Source organism: Eleginops maclovinus, chromosome 13 (assembly GCF_036324505.1).
Source record: "Eleginops maclovinus isolate JMC-PN-2008 ecotype Puerto Natales chromosome 13, JC_Emac_rtc_rv5, whole genome shotgun sequence".
NCBI lineage: Eukaryota > Metazoa > Chordata > Actinopteri > Perciformes > Eleginopidae > Eleginops > Eleginops maclovinus.
This window is the reverse complement of record NC_086361.1, coordinates 21,487,075-21,505,366: the sequence shown is the minus strand read 5'-3', so window position 1 is coordinate 21,505,366 and position 18,292 is coordinate 21,487,075. Positions and strand designations below refer to the sequence as shown.

Genomic DNA, 18,292 nt, shown 5'->3' with positions numbered 1-18,292 from the left:
CAGCCAGGTACCGGCGCCAAGGGAGCAGATAGAGGTTAGGTGCCTTGCTCAAGGGCACCTCAGCAGTGGCCTAGGAGGAGAACTGGCACCTCTCCAGCTACCAGCTCACTCCATATTTTTTTGGTCCGATCGGGACGTGAACCGGCGACCCTTCGGTCCCAAGACCAAGTCCCTACTGACTGAGCCACTGCCACCCCAAAGGAGCTTAAATGATGCAAAACATGTTTATTGTTTTGTATCAGTTCCTCTGAAGAAGTGACTCCGCATTGGGTGAAACCAACCTGATAATAATATTTTATACAAAGTGAATGAGATGAATCATTACCTATGGGGCCGACGGGTCCTTGCTCTCCTCTATCGCCGACTCCAGTTTCGCCCTTTTCTCCTCTTCCGCCTTTCTCACCTGGAAGATGGAGAAAACAAAAAGACTTTATGTGATTTCTGCCTATTTTGAGAATCAAACATCAACACCTTTTAAAAATGTCGAGCATGAGTGTGTGTGCACCAAGCCTTTATCGCAGTATCTGCACAACTTTCTTTAAATCTACCTCAGGGTGAAGAAGTCAATTTAAAATGCACACTCCGCTGATTGTAACTTCAAAACCAAATCGTCTCGTCTAGGATAGTGTTACCCTGTCTGTGAACTGATGGAGACTATAATATTGGATGCAGCTCTGGAGAAAAAGTGTGTAAAAAAACTGGTCAGAAGATCTCAGTTGAGATAAAACAACCCATGCATTTTTAATGGTGTGGATGCAGCTCGGATCGGGTATGTGTGTTTAATCTCTGCAGAAACCGCAGTGGGAAAAACAAGCTGTGGTTTTAAGGGGGGGGGGTTAAGTCGCAGAATTTATTTCTTGGCCAACCACTTCCTTGAGACTCTGCTGGTTGCCGGGCAACAGCACGGATTTCAGGACATCCCATTTAGATATAGTCAGTTCACCTAACTTAACCCATAACCTGCTGCTTTCACACACACACACACACACACACACACACACACACACACACACACACACACACACACACACACACACACACACACACACACACACACACACACACACACACACACACACACACACACACACACACACACACACACACACACACAGTAAGTCTTTGTCCTATACCTTTAGGGCCCATGGGTCCCCTGGGTCCTTCTCCTCCGTTCTGTCCAGGCATACCGGGCTCTCCAGGGGGGCCGGGTCGTCCACCGGATCCATCTTTTCCTGAAGGACCAGGGGGTCCCGGGCGGCCTGCAGTACTCTTCACGTGGGCCGGCTGCATCTGAGCCATTAGGTAGGCCATTTTGGCTGCACACAAAGAAAGGATAATGACGTTTAATTTAAATCTGTTCAGGTCATCTTTCAGAAAGGTGAGAGGCATAATAAAAAACTTGTCCTCACCATCTAACTGTTTGGACAGCTCCTCCTGGATGAGGCGTCTCATCTGCTCCAGTGATACCGACTCTCCCTGACATACAAAAAACCTCATTTATGAATTCCTTAATCTTTATCGTCATTGTCTGTGCTTATTTCTGTGGCATCAGCATATCTCAGGACTTTAAACTCAGGTATTTTGACATACTTTACTTGAGATATCTATTGTATGCTACATCATGCTTAAACTCATTTTAAGAGGTAAATATCATACTTTTAAGTCCACTACATTTATTTAACACTCATATTATGTATTCAAATAAATATAAGTAAGTAAAAGAATATCTAAACTGAGCTAAAGTTTGACCAACTACATGAAATCCATAGGACATGTCTCTGTAAGTCATAGAAACATAATTACAGTACATTTATCATCCTGTGAAAGTTTAGCCAATCTGCATCGTGAGCACTTTCACTTACATGTTACTTGAACATTTCAGATTCAGGACGTTTACCTTTAGTCGAGTATTTTAAGATCGTAGTATTTCTACCTAAGCAATGGACCTAAGTACTTCTTCCCCCCTGTGTTCAGGAATTGGACTCACCCTCTGGCCGGGGACTCCGGGGTTTCCTGAAGGTCCTTGTGACCCAGGAGCGCCCATTTCTCCCTGGGGTCCCGACATGCCCATCATCCCCGTGTGGCCCTTCCTGCCGGGGGGTCCGGGGTTTCCAGGCATACCTGGCTCTCCTGAATGTCCCTTATCTCCCTTTGTACCACCGTCTCCCTGAGATAGATCACAGAAGTTATACATTGTTTAGAATAAATCAGGTGACATTTTTTTGAATCTATTTCGATTTATATTTCATTTCTAGAACTCACCTTTTCTCCTTTGAGACCACGATCACCAACTCTGCCTGGCATCCCCTACAAATCACCAACAACCATTAACATAAGGAACACATTTCTTAATATAATATCATATAATTCATATACAGACTCATGAAGTTCTTACCTGTTTTCCCTCTGGGCCGACTGGACCAGGTGGACCCTGAAAATCAATATAAAGGTTACCAAAGTCACAACCATTACCCACAGCTATTCATATCTTTGAGCTGCAATTCCACTCACCGAAGGGCCTTTAGGGCCACTAAACCCTGGTAATCCGGGGTTGCCGGGCTCTCCCTTGTCTCCCCTGGTACCCTGTGTGACAGCAGAGATATGGTCGGTCACCACATGGTGCACACGTGGCAAACTGTACAGTACTCTAGCCGCTCATTACTGAGGACTCAGGAAGATTAACATTTAGCGGCGGGTCTTATCAACATGCAACAGTGGCCAGGATAATGAAAGAAATCTCATAAACCAATCTTGTGGCGGGACATGGCAGCTTGAAGAGATTAAAATTCATATTTACAGAGGACATGAAGACAAGCTGGAGGGAAGGAATGCATTAATGCTGGCAGAGTATCCGCTGCAGTTTAAAGGGAAATGATTCATTTTCTAATTCGTAGTAAATTGCATTTCTATTTTAACTGAGGGTTTAATAACACTTTTTTAATATTGTATTTTAACTTTTAAATAACTTACATGTTGATGTTGTCCACAATAATGCAGGGTAAGTCTCAGAAAATGTAATGTGTAATGCTATTTTAATGTTACTATTGAAGTTGTTAGAGTTTTTGTTTTAATTGTAACTTCAAACATGGTGGAAAAAAAATGGGGAAAACATCAATGTTTACTTTGATGTTTTAGATTGTTAATTATTTAAAATGTGGTTATTGTTTAGGTTACTGTAAGTCTTTAAGAATGCAATATCTAATGCCATTTTCATTTATGTTTATTGTTTGTTATACATTTAAATGTTTTAATTGGAATTTATAAAAAACAACAAAATCAACTTTTAAACCATTTTTATTTAGAGTAAGTTATCATTTTGAAGTTTACATCAATTGAAAAAGTCCCTTATGGGCTTCCATACTGATCCGTATATTAGATACTATCTCCTCTACTGCTCTCCACTCACTGCCTCCTCCTCCTCCTCTCTCTGTGTGGTAAATATCTGACCCTTCCTCTAAATACCTCCTCTTTCCTCGACTGAAATTTCTCCATCTCCTCTCCCAGCCTCTCTGCCTCCTCCAGGCTATTTCAGACCATCTGCTCCCTCTGCTGACTGATTTTATCCTCTCCTCTCTGATAGCTGGCAGCACATGGTCCACCCTGCAGTTTTTTACTACTCCTCCTCCTCCTCCCCCTCCTCCCGAGTAACCTTCCTCTAGTCCAACTCAAATGTAATATTATCCCCACTCTCAGGTCCCACTATCTTTATCTCCTACATTTTATCTCTGTGACATTCTATATCTATTATCTTGACCTCTGCCGGTCTCACCCTCCTCTTCATGCCTAGCCCGCGGTGCCGGCGTCACCCAATAAACTCTGGAGTAATCACCGCACCCTCGCTGACTTTAATGAGCGTCTTCTGTGAGCTCAGCAACATTTGAGAGTACACGAGGAGCTCCAAAAGACTAATGAGGAAAGGGATGACCTGTGCAGTAAAGTGGACAAGTAGAATTAAAATGATCAAGAACTTTAATGAATAGTAACCAACTTTTGGCCCAGAAATCCAAAGAAGACTCCAAAAAACACTTGCTTATTTCAGAGAGATGCAGTCCTGAACCAAAGAAGAACAACGTATGCTATATTTTGATTTTTATTCACTGCTTGCTGTCAGACAGCCTTTTTTAAAAAGATACTGCAGCCTTTTATTTTCTTGCTTCAAAGCCGCCAGACCCTGAAAACTGTAATTGTACATAGCAGAACATGGGAGTTGCTGCTGCACATCTGTCTGGATTGGATCGTTTGTTTGTGTCAAATGTTTCTGAACTAACAATTAAAACTCTACATTAACAACAACAACAACACAACAGCACAAACAAAAAGACAGGTTGAGGCCGCGATAAACACCTGATCCCTGTGTTCAGCGAGGTAAAACTCATGTATTTTTTAAGGTTGGTTTTGGTGACCAAATGTGCATTTTTGGCATGTTTAGATGTTGCATTTTTAAATCAATTCCTCCTAGGTGTATAGGAGCCCCTAAAATACATTAACTTCCATCCTTTTCTTTCCTATTTTCTATGCCTTACTTGACACTTCACACGTAGGCTTGCATCTGTGAATAAAGTAGTGTCATTTCCCCTGAAACAGGCTGCCAGCCCAGTCCCCACAGGACCTCATTGCATTTTGTATCATCAGATAATTTAGACTCTATCGATGCACTTACAAAATCCCAGCAAGCCGAGGGTATAGTAGACCTTTTTCCCTGTGAAGATGCTCCCCTCCCACCTGTTCTGATATTACTTGGCAGTCAGTTTTCTTCTACATGGTGAACTCCTTCAATCCCGACTCACCCACGGGGGAGGTGATGTTCCCAGCCAGGTCTGGACAACATTTACTCCAATCTTTCATCATCATCTGACAGCTCATCTCCTCCAGAAATACTCTCACACCCTCCTCTCACCTTCAGATACATCCCCCACACACAGTCCCTGCTGGTTGTATATTAGCTCTCTTTCTCTGGTCCTATTAGCACTCCTGTATTGAATGTATGGAAGCCCAGAGATGCAAGTAAGAAAAACATCTTATGCACCTGAATGTTTTTTTCACTCCTCCTGAGTTTATGATATATTAAACAGGTGAAAAAAGGTTTGCCAGGAAAATATTTCTGCTACTCTTTTGTGAAAACAGATATTTTGATGTAATACACATTTTGGCCACAAGAGGCTGAAATTCAAATACTTCTCCAATAAGACTAAGTATTCGTTCCCTCTTCCAAGTTAATTGCAATTTCTACATGCTCTCAACACACTATGTTAACATCGCTGTCATGTCTTTTTTTGTTTAAGAGGTGGTGGTGCATTTTAGTAGCCTGGTTCCGCCCTCCTTACGTACTTCCGCTCAATTTTCATTACCTTTCACTACTACATTTTCGGTATATTCGCGGGTTTTCTCCAGCCAATCTCTACCTGTCCAATCAGCGAACAGAGGGAGCGGCTGAAAAACGATGACGTTGAGGTTGTGTGCGAGTTTGAGTTGAAGTTCAGCGATGGCGGCGGAGAACGATGCGAGCTAAGCCTTCCGGCCGCTTCCGGCTCTGTGCCGTACGTCACGACCAAACCTTAGCGATTGGTTATGGCAGATCCAGAGTGGCACTGGGCAGATCCAATAGTTTTAAACTTCAACAGAGTACCCGCCTTCAAGTAAAAAACACTTGCCAATTGGGAGTCGCCAGACAAAATATTTCCCAGCTGTTTCACGAAGGAAAAAAAAATTGGAAAAATATTTAGTTGTTATTTATTATAAATTATTATTTTTAATAAAATAAAATATTAAAGAAAACAGATTCTTTGATTTGGAAAATAAAACACCAATTCATCGTCTTATAGTTGGCATTTCAGGACTTCCGTATCTTTATGTTCACTATCATTCATTGTTCGTTACTATTTAGAGGACGTAATCTGGTGAAACGGTGAACTGTGTTGGTGTTTCTGTTGTATGTTCGCACTGTTAGCCATCCATGATTTTGCTGCATGTTTTAAGGTTATGTACATTAGTAAAGGATTACTCACAGGAGTTCCAGGGAGACCTGACTTCCCTGATGGACCTGGTTCACCTGGCTTGCCCTGGGATGCAAAAGGGGGGGGGAGAAAAAAAACAGACAGGATGAGAAAAGTGACGGGGAGGGACAGCAAGAGAAACGACTTGAGAGCCACTTTATGTCCGTATCCATCTGTCTGCCTGACACTGTGCTGTGTCTCCTGTTTGCAGACGGCCTGCAGGTAAAATGACTCACCGGCTCTCCTCTTGGTCCACTCAGTCCTTCTCTGCCTGGAGTTCCCATAGAGCCCTGAAAAACATTGGTGCATTTACTCAAGTTTTTTGTTTTTTTCTGGGTTTTTTTTTGTTCTTAGGCAATTTCTACGCTTACTCCACTACATTTGGGAAGCCAATATTGTACTTTTTACTCCACTACGTTCATCTGAGAGCTTCAGAGTTACATTATTAGCTAATTCAAAATATAAATCGAATAGTCGTTAACAAATAACTAACGGTTAGAATATCCAGCAGCATTAATACAATCATTCAGATTAACTCCACCTCTACTAGCTGTTATGAACACATGAATGCATCTGAAATGTACTTTTACTTTTGGTACTTACGTATATTTTGATGGCAATACTTTTGAACTTCTACTTAAATAAGATTTGGAAAGAAGGACTTTTACTTCTAAGGGTATTCTTTTTAACAATTAAGTAGGGCTACTTTACTTAAAGAGGACATATTTTCAGGTTCATATTTGTATTTGTGTCTCTCCTGGGACATGTCTCCATACTTTAATGTTCAGAAAGCTCTTTATGTTTCTCATACTGTCTGTGCTGCAGCTCCTCTTTTCACCCTCTGTCTGAAACCAGAGCCCAGTCTGCTCTGATTGGTTGGCTGGCCGACTCTGTTATCATTTGTCCAACATTTAGAGATGTCCCGCCCCTTAGCCTGTCACGTACAATATGTTGGAGCGCCAGCCAATAGAAGCGAAATTGTTACATAGTGATGTCACTAGAAGTAAACAAAGGAGACCAATGGAGGCGTTTCAGGGAGCATTTGCAAACCATTTTTGCAAGCTGAAAATAAAGGGACTCAAACTCGTGTCTTCTTTAAAGCATGCTGAGTGAAAGTACAAGTTTCAAGATCTTAGCAAACGACCTCTACTGTGAGGTTAATCTCATTCTGTTATTCTGAATGGAGATGGGAAACATATTCTTATTTCCAGAGTAAGAGCATCCTGTCTCCGCGGCTGGCAGCCAGAGGATGGGTTCATTTCTTTTGAGGTGAAGTGTTATATCCTGCCACCAGACAAATTAGGGGGGGACAAAAGTGCTGCAGCCTGAAAATGTGTACGTGAGAGGGATTTCAGGTGTCACTCTGCGAAGATATATGGTGCAAAACTTCCGCACAGTTTTAAAAGATGTATCGCTGCTAATGGAGCTCTAGTCTCACAGACGTGATTAAATACACCGCGCTGCAAATTCTGAATTCTGTCCAAAACCGGTTTTAATCTCAGGAGCTTTATCTGCATTCCCTCAATCAGTTAAGGATTGCTTTCAGGCAGAAATATGATTATTCACAGAGATGGGGGTGGCTTATAAATGGATGCTGTATTGGAAAGAATGGCATGGACGTTTATAATAGGGGAGAGTAATGTTTGCTGTGGGGACAAGTGTATTACTTTTACAGAGTAGATGCACAGAGGAAAGCTGAGGAAGGCATTTCATGGTTATTTCTCTGGATTGCATACTTTTTTTTAAATGCTAGGAAGTTACTTTTTGCAACTTTTTTACCAGTGTGTGTCTGTGTGTGTGTGTGTGTGTGTGTGTGTGTGAGATATGGACTTCAGGAAACTGCTGTAAATACTGAATAGCATTTTGCAAGTGTATGCTGTTCATTGTCCTACGAAAGTCTTTGAAATTAAACTGAATTTACTTCAGATGGTCAGAAAACAAAGGTTTACACACAGCTTCAATTTGCGTACGACCAATTTCAAAGTATATAAAGTTACCTCCTTTCCAGGTTTGCCATCACGCCCAGCAGATCCAGGCTTCCCATCCTCTCCCTGTTTGACGGCGGATAAAAAAAACACAGATTTAATGAGAGAATCCTTTAGACGTGTATTTGAGGTGATGCTTACTTATTTATTCAGGTAGAAATTGCATGGCGTCATCTGATATCCTTTTAGTGCCTTCTGTCGGATTGTAGCTCCACATATCAAACCCAGAATTTCTTATAATTACTTTTTCTACTTGCATTATTTTCTCCTTTTACACTTTGAATGAGCACTATTGGATTTAAGATTGTCGATTGCCAAGGAGTTCTTGTAGAATCAATCTTAAAAAGCAATTATATAATAAATAAGGTATTAAAATACAAATATAAATCAGTCTGAAGAGCAATAGAGATCCACGTGTAGTCATTAAATTCACTATACGACACTTCTACACAGTATTTAAGCACTCTGCTCATGATCTGTACATCTAATGTAGCTTCAACATTTAATTCAAGACACTTTCTATAAGATCTGCATTAAATGACAGCGATTATGATTATCATTTTCATTGTGTATAGTAAAAGTCTTCTCGGCTCCTCTAATAACTTGTCTGCAGTGTGTGTGTGTGTGTGTGTGTGTGTGTGTGTGTGTGTGTGTGTGTGTGTGTGTCTGCAGGGCTGAGGCCCAGTCCGAGCCGGCTGTAATGAGCCGTGCTATTGGTCACGGTGCTGTGGTAGAAACCATTTCTGCCGGGGGGGGTTTGGCCGTGTTAGAGAGACAAAGCAACAGGGGCAGAGTTTCTCTCAGAGACGGTGTGAGTAGAGGAGAGTGTCAGAAATATCTTGACATCACAGAGACATGCTGAGGTGAACAGCTCCAGGTTTGGCTGCTGAGCTGAGGATGATATCTCTATCAATGCACAATCTATTTTCCTTCCCATGTTTTAAACTTTCTTGGTGCAGTTAAGCGTGACGACGAGATTCAGATCAAAGAATCCTGATTTACTTTTAGTTTGTTGATTGTCATTTGACATGGGCAATGGGCATGAGACAGACTGCATTAGGTAGTGTTGTAATCAAGAGCACCTTAACCGAGACCAAGGCAAGAGTGTGCCAAGACAAGACCAAGACTTTAAGAAAGCGAGACCAAGACCAAGGCAGGTCAAGACTGAGTCAAGACCAAGGCAGGTCAAGACTGAGTCAAGACCAAGATTTTAAGAGGGCGAGACCAAGACCAAGGCAGGTCAAGACTGAGTCAAGACTAAGACTTTAAAAGATGGAGACCGAGTCAAGACCAAGACCAAGGCGGGGCGAGACCAAGTCAAGACCAAGGCAGACCAAGGCAGGGCGAGACCGAGTCAAGACTGGAACCAGACTAGTGTAAATCCAACACTATGTAATACACTTACATTAAAATGTGGAAGATAATAAATATATGGAGGCACTTACGCTAAATGCACTTGTTCTGATGTATAGAAAACATGCGTAACACACTCACCTTGTTTCCTGAAGCTCCAGGTTCTCCTCGGTGGCCCTTAAAGCCCTGTGTACACATAGAAGTAAATCAGTCATAGCAATTAGCACTGCAAGCTAATTCATCTTAATATTTATTGGTAGTACTTACCGGTAGTCCCCTGAGTCCCTGGTTTCCTTGAAGTCCAGGTTCACCTTGCTTGCCCTGGAATTGAATCAGAAGGAGTTGCATCGTGTGGCTATGTTATACTATCAATTCCCTCCAAACATGAACGATGTGTAGCATCACCAACAAGTTTGACATCTTCCTCTACTTACAGATTCTCCAGTTTCTCCTGGTCTCCCATCTTTTCCCATTTTTCCAGGCTCACCCTGCAGGATTAATGAAGGAGATTATTGAGCGCCTGTGAATGAATTTACAACTGTTTACTCTCCACTGGAGGCACGGTGTGAATATTAATGGTGTATATGAAATCTTACGATCAAGCCAGGGAGACCCGGTGGTCCCTGGATTCCTTTGAGACCCTCTTTGCCCTGGTGAGAAACACACAAACACAAACAGGTCAGAAGAAGTGATGAATGGCCCCCATTACCACACAGCCTGACTGACCCACATGCTACAGAGAAGAGGTTTGTACAATAACGGCACACGAATAATGCGTTTTCTGAGGGGGAGTGCAGTCTGACCTTTTCTCCAGGGGACCCCGGGGGGCCGACAGCGCCAGGCTGACCGTCGTTACCCTGAAAGAGGAAAGAGACGGTGTCAATGGAGGTTAGAAGAAACACAAAAGTCATGGAAATAAGACAGTTTTAGGCTCATAATGACACATAAATAAGCCCAGAATAATGACTTACAGGTGTTCCCATTATACCAGCAGCACCTGGGTGACCTGGGGGTCCCGGGTGACCCTGTAAATTCAGAAAAAGCGATTCAAAGTGGGTTAATTACCTATAAACCTCATAAAAACTGCATGCCATAAACACCCACTGCTGTAATACCATACATACTCATAACAATGTTGTAATAAATGTTTGTTTTAATCCCAGAGAAAGAGGAGGGGAAGCAGAGGCGTGAAACTTGTTGTAAAAACCTTGTCTCCTTTGTCTCCAGCGCCCCCAGGGGGTCCTCGATCACCTTTTATACCCTGAGAGAAAATGGAAAAAGGTGACCGCACAAAATGTTATATTCAGGGGGAAAAAAATCCACGTGGAACACTGTTTGTCCAATGTTCAAAATGACTCGAAAGCAGGAGATCGATGTTGCGTTGGGACCATAATTCACTTCCTGTTACACCTGAGCGTTGTTGACAAACGCAGGTAATTAGCGTGGCCCTCTGGGAGCGATAAGGGTGGCAGTTTATTGTGTTAACTTGCCTTTGCTCCGTCGGCTCCAGGGGGCCCTTGAGGTCCAGCTGTTCCCGGTGAGCCCTGTAATGACACAGCAGAGCATCAGTCTCTGTCTGGGGTGGGGTGGGGGATCCTAATCCCTCATTGTGGCCCCCTGAGGAGGGTCTGGTTTAATGGTGTAGACCCTCCATCCGTCACAAGAGTCACACCAACCGTGACTGATGATGACAGATGTGCTGCAAAGACCTCATGCCTCACTTGGGGGGGCCAATTACAGGGGCCAATTTAGAGACAATGTTCCCTAACATAGAAGCAAGAGACACAGACTCTGTGTGTGTTTGTAGTCTTTAACATCACACTGTTCGTTAGGTAGTTTTGTGTGTCTTTGTAGATATTTTGTGTGTCTTTGTAGATGTTTTGTGTGTCTTTGTAGATGTTTTATGTGTCTTTGTAGATGTTTTGTGTGTCTTTGTAGATGTTTTGTGTGTCTTTGTAGATGTTTTATGTGTCTTTGTAGATGTTTTGTGTGTCTTTGTAGATGTTTTGTGTGTCTTTGTAGATGTTTTGTGTGTCTTTGTAGATGTTTTGTGTGTCTTTGTAGATGTTTTATGTGTCTTTGTAGATGTTTTGTGTCTTTGTAGATATTTTGTGTGTCTTTGTAGATGTTTTGTGTCTCTTTGTGTTCATTGTGTTTCCCTTTGTAGTCATGTGGAGTCTTTTTGTTGTCTGTAGGGTAAGTTGTGTGTCTTTCAAGTCGGTATGTGTGTATTAGTAATTTTGTTTCTGTCTGTGGTAGTTTGTTCTTGTGTTGGGGCTTTATGTCTATAGTTTTTTGTGTATCTTTGTAATTTCTGTGTTTTTCAGGTCATTTTGTGTCTGTTTTTGGTAATTACCTTTCTATCTGTAGTCATGTGGAGTCTCTTTATTGTTGATTTGTGTCTTTTGTAGTCATTTCATGTCTTTGCTGCCTTTTCTTGTCTCTATGAGCTTGTTTAACCCTTTTGTATTGCGTTGGTGAATCTATTCATGTCTTTTTGCATCTCTTTGTAGTTGTTTTGCTCTCCACGCAGTCTTTTTATGTCCTCTTTTTCTTGAATATTAATGACAGTGTCGTACTTGATAACCATCTTGACCATCTTTCCCCGGAGGTCCCAGTTGTCCTTTGTCCCCGGGGACTCCTGGGAGACCGGGGGCTCCAGGTGGGCCTGCAGGGCAGTCTGAGCAAACATCCTATAACGGGGAAGAAACAGTTATTACTCTCAAGATCTAAACTGAACATCTTTCTCCTTTGAGACGGGTTGAAATGCTACTTCTTACCTTCAGATTCAGGTCAGAGAGGTCTGCTGCCTTTCCCTGAGAGATGGGAAATGAAAGAGTTAATCAAGATTAGATAAGATTAAGATTTCCCTTAAAATAACCCAAGAGGACTACCCTGTTTCCTAAATCACATACAAGGAAATTGCTTCCACAATCAAATTCAACCAAAGTTGTTTACAGTAGGTAAAAGATCATGGTTGTGGTGAAAATAGGTAGAATTTGCTATGTAAAAAAGTAGAATACATAAGTTAGGTATGATATATAAGCTAAATGTAATATGTTAGTTGTTCTATATTGCAATTTCTGTACTTACAGGCTCTCCTTGTGATCCCTTGTCTCCCGGCCGTCCTGGTAAACCCTGCAAAGGACCAAAAATGACATTCTTTAAATAGGTTGTAAACTGTGGAAACCCAAAGTGTTCTGAGTCAAACGCATAGATACTACTCAAAGTAAACACTTGTATAATGGCGTCACAATTTAATTACAAATTATAATCCAATCAAGAGTTCAAACTATGCAAACAGACAAGGTTGAATAAAAAGTTGATCTCATTATTTCATTGTTCAATATGCCTTCAATCAATGCAGTGTGGTAAGCTGTTGCTTTGGTCTGAAAGGGATCCATGTCTCAAAGCAATAAGGCATTTATCTATTAACCACTTTGTTTAACTACTGTTGGACTCACATTATGTCCTGCTGGGCCCATAGGACCAGCGACTCCTGGTAGACCCCTCAAACCCTGAAACCAGGACAAACAAATATCAGACAAACACATTTTTAGAAACATAATTTATTTTGAAATGAGTCAAAGATGAGAATATTTACCGGAGGTCCATGTTGTCCATCTTTTCCCGCAGGCCCCTACAAAAAAAACATTGCAGGTTTCAGGTCTGTGAGGGAGAGAAGCTCCCTCTGGTGGGAACTCAGGGATTCAAGCCTTTGCAGACCATTGACATGCACTAAAAACCCTTTATATCACACTACAGGAAAGGGAAAACCCCAAAAAGCACAACAGGTTCCCTTTCAGTAAGGTTTAAATAGTCAGCACATTGGTTTTTCATTTGCTTCCGTCATAATAACTTCGACCACTAGAGGTCGTCGCATAGGCCATTTTTAACCTGTCTCCAGCCCACTAATTGGCTTTCTGGTCCAATTATGAGGTAGAGTTGGACCATACCAGTTAAACTCCAGATAACAGCTGACAACTGGCTATTTAATGGGCTGCTAATAATAAATGTGGGGTGATTCAATGCACTTGAGGTTGGTATTGATACCTGTTGTCCCACTTTGCCCTCTCCTGCAGAGCCCCTGTCCCCTGGTGTCCCCGGTTCTCCTCGTGACCCGGTTTGGCCCTGGGAGATAAAAGCAAAACAAAGTTAACTCAGATATTATCGGTTGAGCCGAAATGTTTGGATAAAAATCCCATTGAAAGGAAAAAGTCCAGCGATGCCTTCCGATCCCAGAAATGTCGCCCGGACTTTTAATCAAACAGGAGTTTTTTTCTGCCGTTGACATTTTAGACCCAAGAAAAGAAAACGGTATTGGTGATGAGGGTGAGCGATTTGACACCATAAATCCAGAAAATGCCCCGCTGTCCGTCCTCTCTCTTCCTCTGCTCCCCCCACCCTACATCAAACTCCTCTCAGCAAAGATAATCAGAGCAGCGGTCACAGTGCAGTGGACATAGAAATTGCTTTTGCTGCTTTCAACAAAAATGAATTGTTTTTTCTCATCCGTGCCAGAAGAAAAGCGTTTTTCACGTCAACAAAAAAGCACCTGTGCATGATTAAAACACACACACACACTCCAGGCAACACAAACTTCTTACAAACTTCTGCAATGACATTACCTTTGGCCCTGGGGGTCCTTGAATTCCCTGTGGTCCTGGATCCCCCTGTAATGCCACAAATGAAATAAATCACACTGTAATTACACCTCTTTTTAATAAATAATTGTAGATATAAAAGTGTGTGTGTGTGAGCCACTGTTCCTCAGTGTGAAAAAGGGCCCTGGGGGGAAGCGCACCTGGCAGCTGTAAAAAACAGTGTGTGTTGCTTTAATGCGATTCTGTATGTCTTAACAATGTTCTCCCTGCCTCGTCAGCACCACGGCCACATGTCGGGGTGAAAAATTACGAAGAAACATGTCGAGGTGCAGAGCGGAAATGTGCCGACTCAGCGTATTTTTTCCTCCCGTACAGCCGCTCATATTGAGTTTGTGGTTCAGCGTCGATTACAGGCAGGACACGTGTGGAAAAGAGGCATTAATGAGGCTCCTGTTACTGATGGACGTGACGGAGACGCATTGTTGCTATCATTATAAAAGCTTTATCAAACACAGACAATTCCCTTTATTCTAGTGGACATGAAAACGTGTCATAATAAACCAAATGCATAATCAAATCTGCACCATTTATCTGCGTCTATATGTAGATATGAGGCTGAATTTGACGATTATTGCCACCTGGAGGCTTTGAAGGACAATCAAAAGGAACAGCTGGTTGTTAAAGCAGTTTTACTGGACTAAAAGCTTTCATTAAGCTGGCACAGGGACATTTTAAGGAACCCATTTCTGCCCAGCAACTGTATTTATTATGAAGGAAACGTGCCATAATGAAACGTTCTCATTGGGTCTTGAAATCTAGTCGCGGCATACTTTAGGCAAGTGTCTTACAGTACCAATAGTAGAGGTCAGGATAATAATAATTACATTTCCTATTGCACTGTATTTGTGTTCAGGTCAAATATATTCAACCCTGTGAAAGATACCCAATATTTGATTGTGTTACTAGGTAGATTTCTGACATACAGCCATATATATTATATTTGGGTTTTTTGTTTTCATGTTTTGTGTACCTGGTACGGCGCCTTTATAAATAAAATGTATTATTATTATTCTCATTATTATTATAACATATAATAAACTGGATGGACTTAATATAGTTTAACAAAAAACAACATTTTTCTCCAAATTTTAAAAAAATCTGTCAAAAATGTTCATGCATTATAATTAAACAACAGTTTGGGCTAAAAACTGTGAACCTATCCTTTAAATATTATTGTAAAAGTGGATAATCCCTTGTATAACAAAAAAGTAGTTGGTTTTTTCTCATAAATCCACTTTACTTTAATCCATTGGACGTTTTCCTGTAAATGCAACAAGCCTTAAAAGAAAACAGTCACTAAAAACACGGCTGAATATTATCCAAGATGTTTTAGGTTCACTAAGTCATAATTACAGTGTGACTGTAGATATACGTGTCTTACATTTTGTCCCTCTTTCCCCTTCCCTGGTGGTCCGGGGGGTCCGGTCAGACCGGGGTCTCCTGCTGGGCCTGCGGGACCTGATTGCCCTGGTTTTCCTGCTTCGCCCTGAATGAAAAATCACAACAGAGAGAAACCACGTTAATGTCAGTCAGGTTCACTAGAGCTACATCAGCGGGTGGCTGAGAGGCTCCTTCTATTGGTTTCTACCTTTCATGGTGAATTATTTTGACAGAAACAGATGAATATCAACTTTAAGAAGAAGAATCGACAGCTAGTTTGGGGTATGTTTGGCTTAATATCAGTGTTTTTCTGCTCATTTCAAGACATTTTTCACTTTTTTACCAGAGATATCTTTCTAATTCAAGCAGCTCCGGTCGAAGATGCTTTTACTTAAATTACGGAAACAATTAATGGTAGAAGAAGAATTTCTCCTTCAGTTTATTATGATTATATTTGGCTTGGAACAAGACATGTATCCCTTTTCTGGCATCCAGATATATGTTTTATATTTCAAAAACTCGTGTTATGTCTAATGATCTCACTGCAGGGAGTTTATTGTGCTTTAAAGATGCCTCGGGGTAAAGTTGGAGCTAATCAAATGTGTTTGTTCTCAGAATGCATAATCTTTTATGGTTTTAACATGGAGGTTTTTTTGCAGAGTGTCCTCATGAATCAGTGAATGATCCGCTTCCAGTCGTCTTTACCAAAGTGAAAGAACAGTAACGACAAAACAAAAAATCCCAGGAAAAGAACAAAGAGAGTAAAAGCTGGGAGAGAGGGAAAGGTTTCTGAATGTGTGTAGCTGCAGGATGGAAATACATTCTGCTGGAACAATAAAGGAGGACATAGAAGGTCACTCTCTTTCTCCTCTCCTCCAAACGCAGTGTATCATTTCAAATCAGCTGACTGACCTTGTCTCCTCTCTGTCCAGCTGGACCCGGAGGCCCGATGATCCCGGGAATGCCCTGCGGACAGAAAAATGGTAGTTACACAGTGAAGAGAAATGTAATTACTGGCTGCTTTTTCATATTGTTTACTAAAAGTCAGTGAAGGTGCAAGCATGCAACAAGGTTCACATCTTAAAGGAGAGACACGACAGGGGGGAACATTTGGAGAAACACAATATAGATCACCATCTCTTTCTTACACAAAGGCCTGAAGGAATACAGAAATGAGATGTTTAAATATGCACGTTAAGCATCACTTTCTTGGTTATGTGTTCATTTTAATACATGTTCCTAAGAGATGTCTACATATCTGATAACGCTGGATTTAAAACTATGAGTTTGTTTGGTTAACATGCTAGAAGAAGGTTTTTACAGAAGGGGTTTTGGATATCTGTTCGTATAAATCTGAAAACAGCCATAAAATAATGTATTTTCTGCATGTTTTTATCTGCATATGGCTATAAATTATATATAAACCAACGCCTCAGTAACAACCTTCTGAATAGAGATTAACATCAAGAAAGCAGCCTTTAAAATATGCATGTTACAACTCCATATGATTTACAATAAGACACTGTAGGTGAAAAGAAAATGATATACAACACATTAATATACCCCTAACTTCCCCAGAGGATGAATTACATGAATAAAATGTCTTTATTTTGCAGGTTTTCTGATATGTTATATTGAAATATGCAAATGAAGCATCTAATGCTAACTATCAGTGAGTTTAGTTGCAATTTAGAGACACAAACAAACACATTTAGACAAAAAATAACATGTTTTCTTTGCACTTTGAGAAGTGAAATATCCTTAAGCTTCATTGATAAGTGTTTTTAAAATGATGTTAAGTGTCTGTAAGAGTTTAGAAAGGACTTACCACATTCCCTGGTAACCCACGAAGACCCTGAGGACCAGCTATGCCAGGCGGACCCTGAGAGAAACACATCACAGTTCATACTCCCATTTAGTTTGAGAAGTGTGTTAGATATTAACAGAAAACTCACAGGGTCTCCAACACGTCCGGTCTCTCCCATCAACCCACTCTCACCCTTTGGACCCTGGAATAAAGAAGGCATATTAGACGTGTTTTAAATCACACAGCTGTACAGTAAACAGGATGATCAGCATCTTACCGCTAACCCAGCTGGTCCCTTAAAGCCTTGTTCACCAGGAAGCCCTCTCTGACCCTTTGGGGGAAGACACACACATTTTAATTGAGTGTGGATATTATTATCATTGCCATAGTTGTGATTTGGTTGGTGATATCCATCAGTAATGTGCAGCTTCTGAGTCACACTACTGTAGCAGGACTCCCTGATCTCTGCTGACACCTAGTGGACACGTGTGGGTATTGCTATAAGCAGTAAAAACTCACCATGGGTCCTGGGTTTCCTTCGTCCCCCTTCTCTCCTTTCTCTCCAGGCTTTCCCTACAAGCAGAAACAAAAAATTAAATTATGAATCCAATAATGATCTGAATACGTTATTCTACCACTACCAGCAGAAGGTCTAATTAAAAGGGGAAAGTACAGGAAAACAAGAACAGAAGCAGACTTCACTCTTTAGAAAACCTAGAAGAGGAGGACATCTTAAACCAAGTGTTACAAAATGTGTAATAAAAGAAGTGTACTCACAGGTTCACCAGGCTCAGGGATCACATTTGCAACCTGTAAGGAGAAATGGGCAGTAAAGGGTAATAAGTAAGGGCCAATAATACTTTTCAGAAGTGTAATTCAATGTATTTTGCTTATGATGTTTAAATTGAGACTTTAGTTTATATTTCATTGATTTATTTTTGCATTTTTCTGCTTATTTTTCTACTTATTTGTGTCCAAAATGAAAATCTAAAGGACTGGCTCTATTTCCTTTATCATACTTTATAGAAATGCACACTGAAAACAGAACCAAAAATATACTCACATCTCCCGGAACACCAGGTTTTCCCGTCGCTCCTACTTCACCCTGAG

At 41.2% G+C, this 18,292-nt stretch overlaps 1 protein-coding gene across 2 annotated transcripts in view; it reads right to left on the bottom strand.

Annotated features, from left to right (window-relative positions):
* The window catches only part of col22a1 (collagen, type XXII, alpha 1), a 55,637-nt gene that overhangs the window by 3,708 nt on the left and 33,637 nt on the right, over window positions 1–18,292 (bottom strand). For both annotated transcript variants that reach the window (XM_063900132.1, XM_063900131.1), the window contains 33 exons: window positions 18,246–18,287; window positions 17,960–17,992; window positions 17,702–17,755; window positions 17,460–17,513; window positions 17,331–17,384; window positions 17,204–17,257; window positions 16,288–16,341; window positions 15,377–15,481; window positions 13,960–14,004; window positions 13,385–13,462; window positions 12,936–12,971; window positions 12,796–12,849; window positions 12,425–12,469; window positions 12,112–12,147; window positions 11,911–12,024; window positions 10,822–10,875; window positions 10,539–10,592; window positions 10,303–10,356; window positions 10,135–10,188; window positions 9,928–9,981; window positions 9,766–9,819; window positions 9,599–9,652; window positions 9,473–9,517; window positions 7,991–8,044; window positions 6,230–6,283; window positions 6,006–6,059; window positions 2,512–2,583; window positions 2,396–2,431; window positions 2,263–2,307; window positions 1,988–2,167; window positions 1,410–1,476; window positions 1,134–1,316; window positions 326–403 (listed from right to left, as the gene is read on the bottom strand). In XM_063900132.1, coding sequence (XP_063756202.1) covers window positions 326–403; window positions 1,134–1,316; window positions 1,410–1,476; window positions 1,988–2,167; window positions 2,263–2,307; window positions 2,396–2,431; window positions 2,512–2,583; window positions 6,006–6,059; window positions 6,230–6,283; window positions 7,991–8,044; window positions 9,473–9,517; window positions 9,599–9,652; window positions 9,766–9,819; window positions 9,928–9,981; window positions 10,135–10,188; window positions 10,303–10,356; window positions 10,539–10,592; window positions 10,822–10,875; window positions 11,911–12,024; window positions 12,112–12,147; window positions 12,425–12,469; window positions 12,796–12,849; window positions 12,936–12,971; window positions 13,385–13,462; window positions 13,960–14,004; window positions 15,377–15,481; window positions 16,288–16,341; window positions 17,204–17,257; window positions 17,331–17,384; window positions 17,460–17,513; window positions 17,702–17,755; window positions 17,960–17,992; window positions 18,246–18,287 — 2,104 coding nt within the window. The remainder of the gene's footprint in view (window positions 1–325; window positions 404–1,133; window positions 1,317–1,409; window positions 1,477–1,987; window positions 2,168–2,262; window positions 2,308–2,395; window positions 2,432–2,511; window positions 2,584–6,005; window positions 6,060–6,229; window positions 6,284–7,990; window positions 8,045–9,472; window positions 9,518–9,598; window positions 9,653–9,765; window positions 9,820–9,927; window positions 9,982–10,134; window positions 10,189–10,302; window positions 10,357–10,538; window positions 10,593–10,821; window positions 10,876–11,910; window positions 12,025–12,111; window positions 12,148–12,424; window positions 12,470–12,795; window positions 12,850–12,935; window positions 12,972–13,384; window positions 13,463–13,959; window positions 14,005–15,376; window positions 15,482–16,287; window positions 16,342–17,203; window positions 17,258–17,330; window positions 17,385–17,459; window positions 17,514–17,701; window positions 17,756–17,959; window positions 17,993–18,245; window positions 18,288–18,292) is intronic.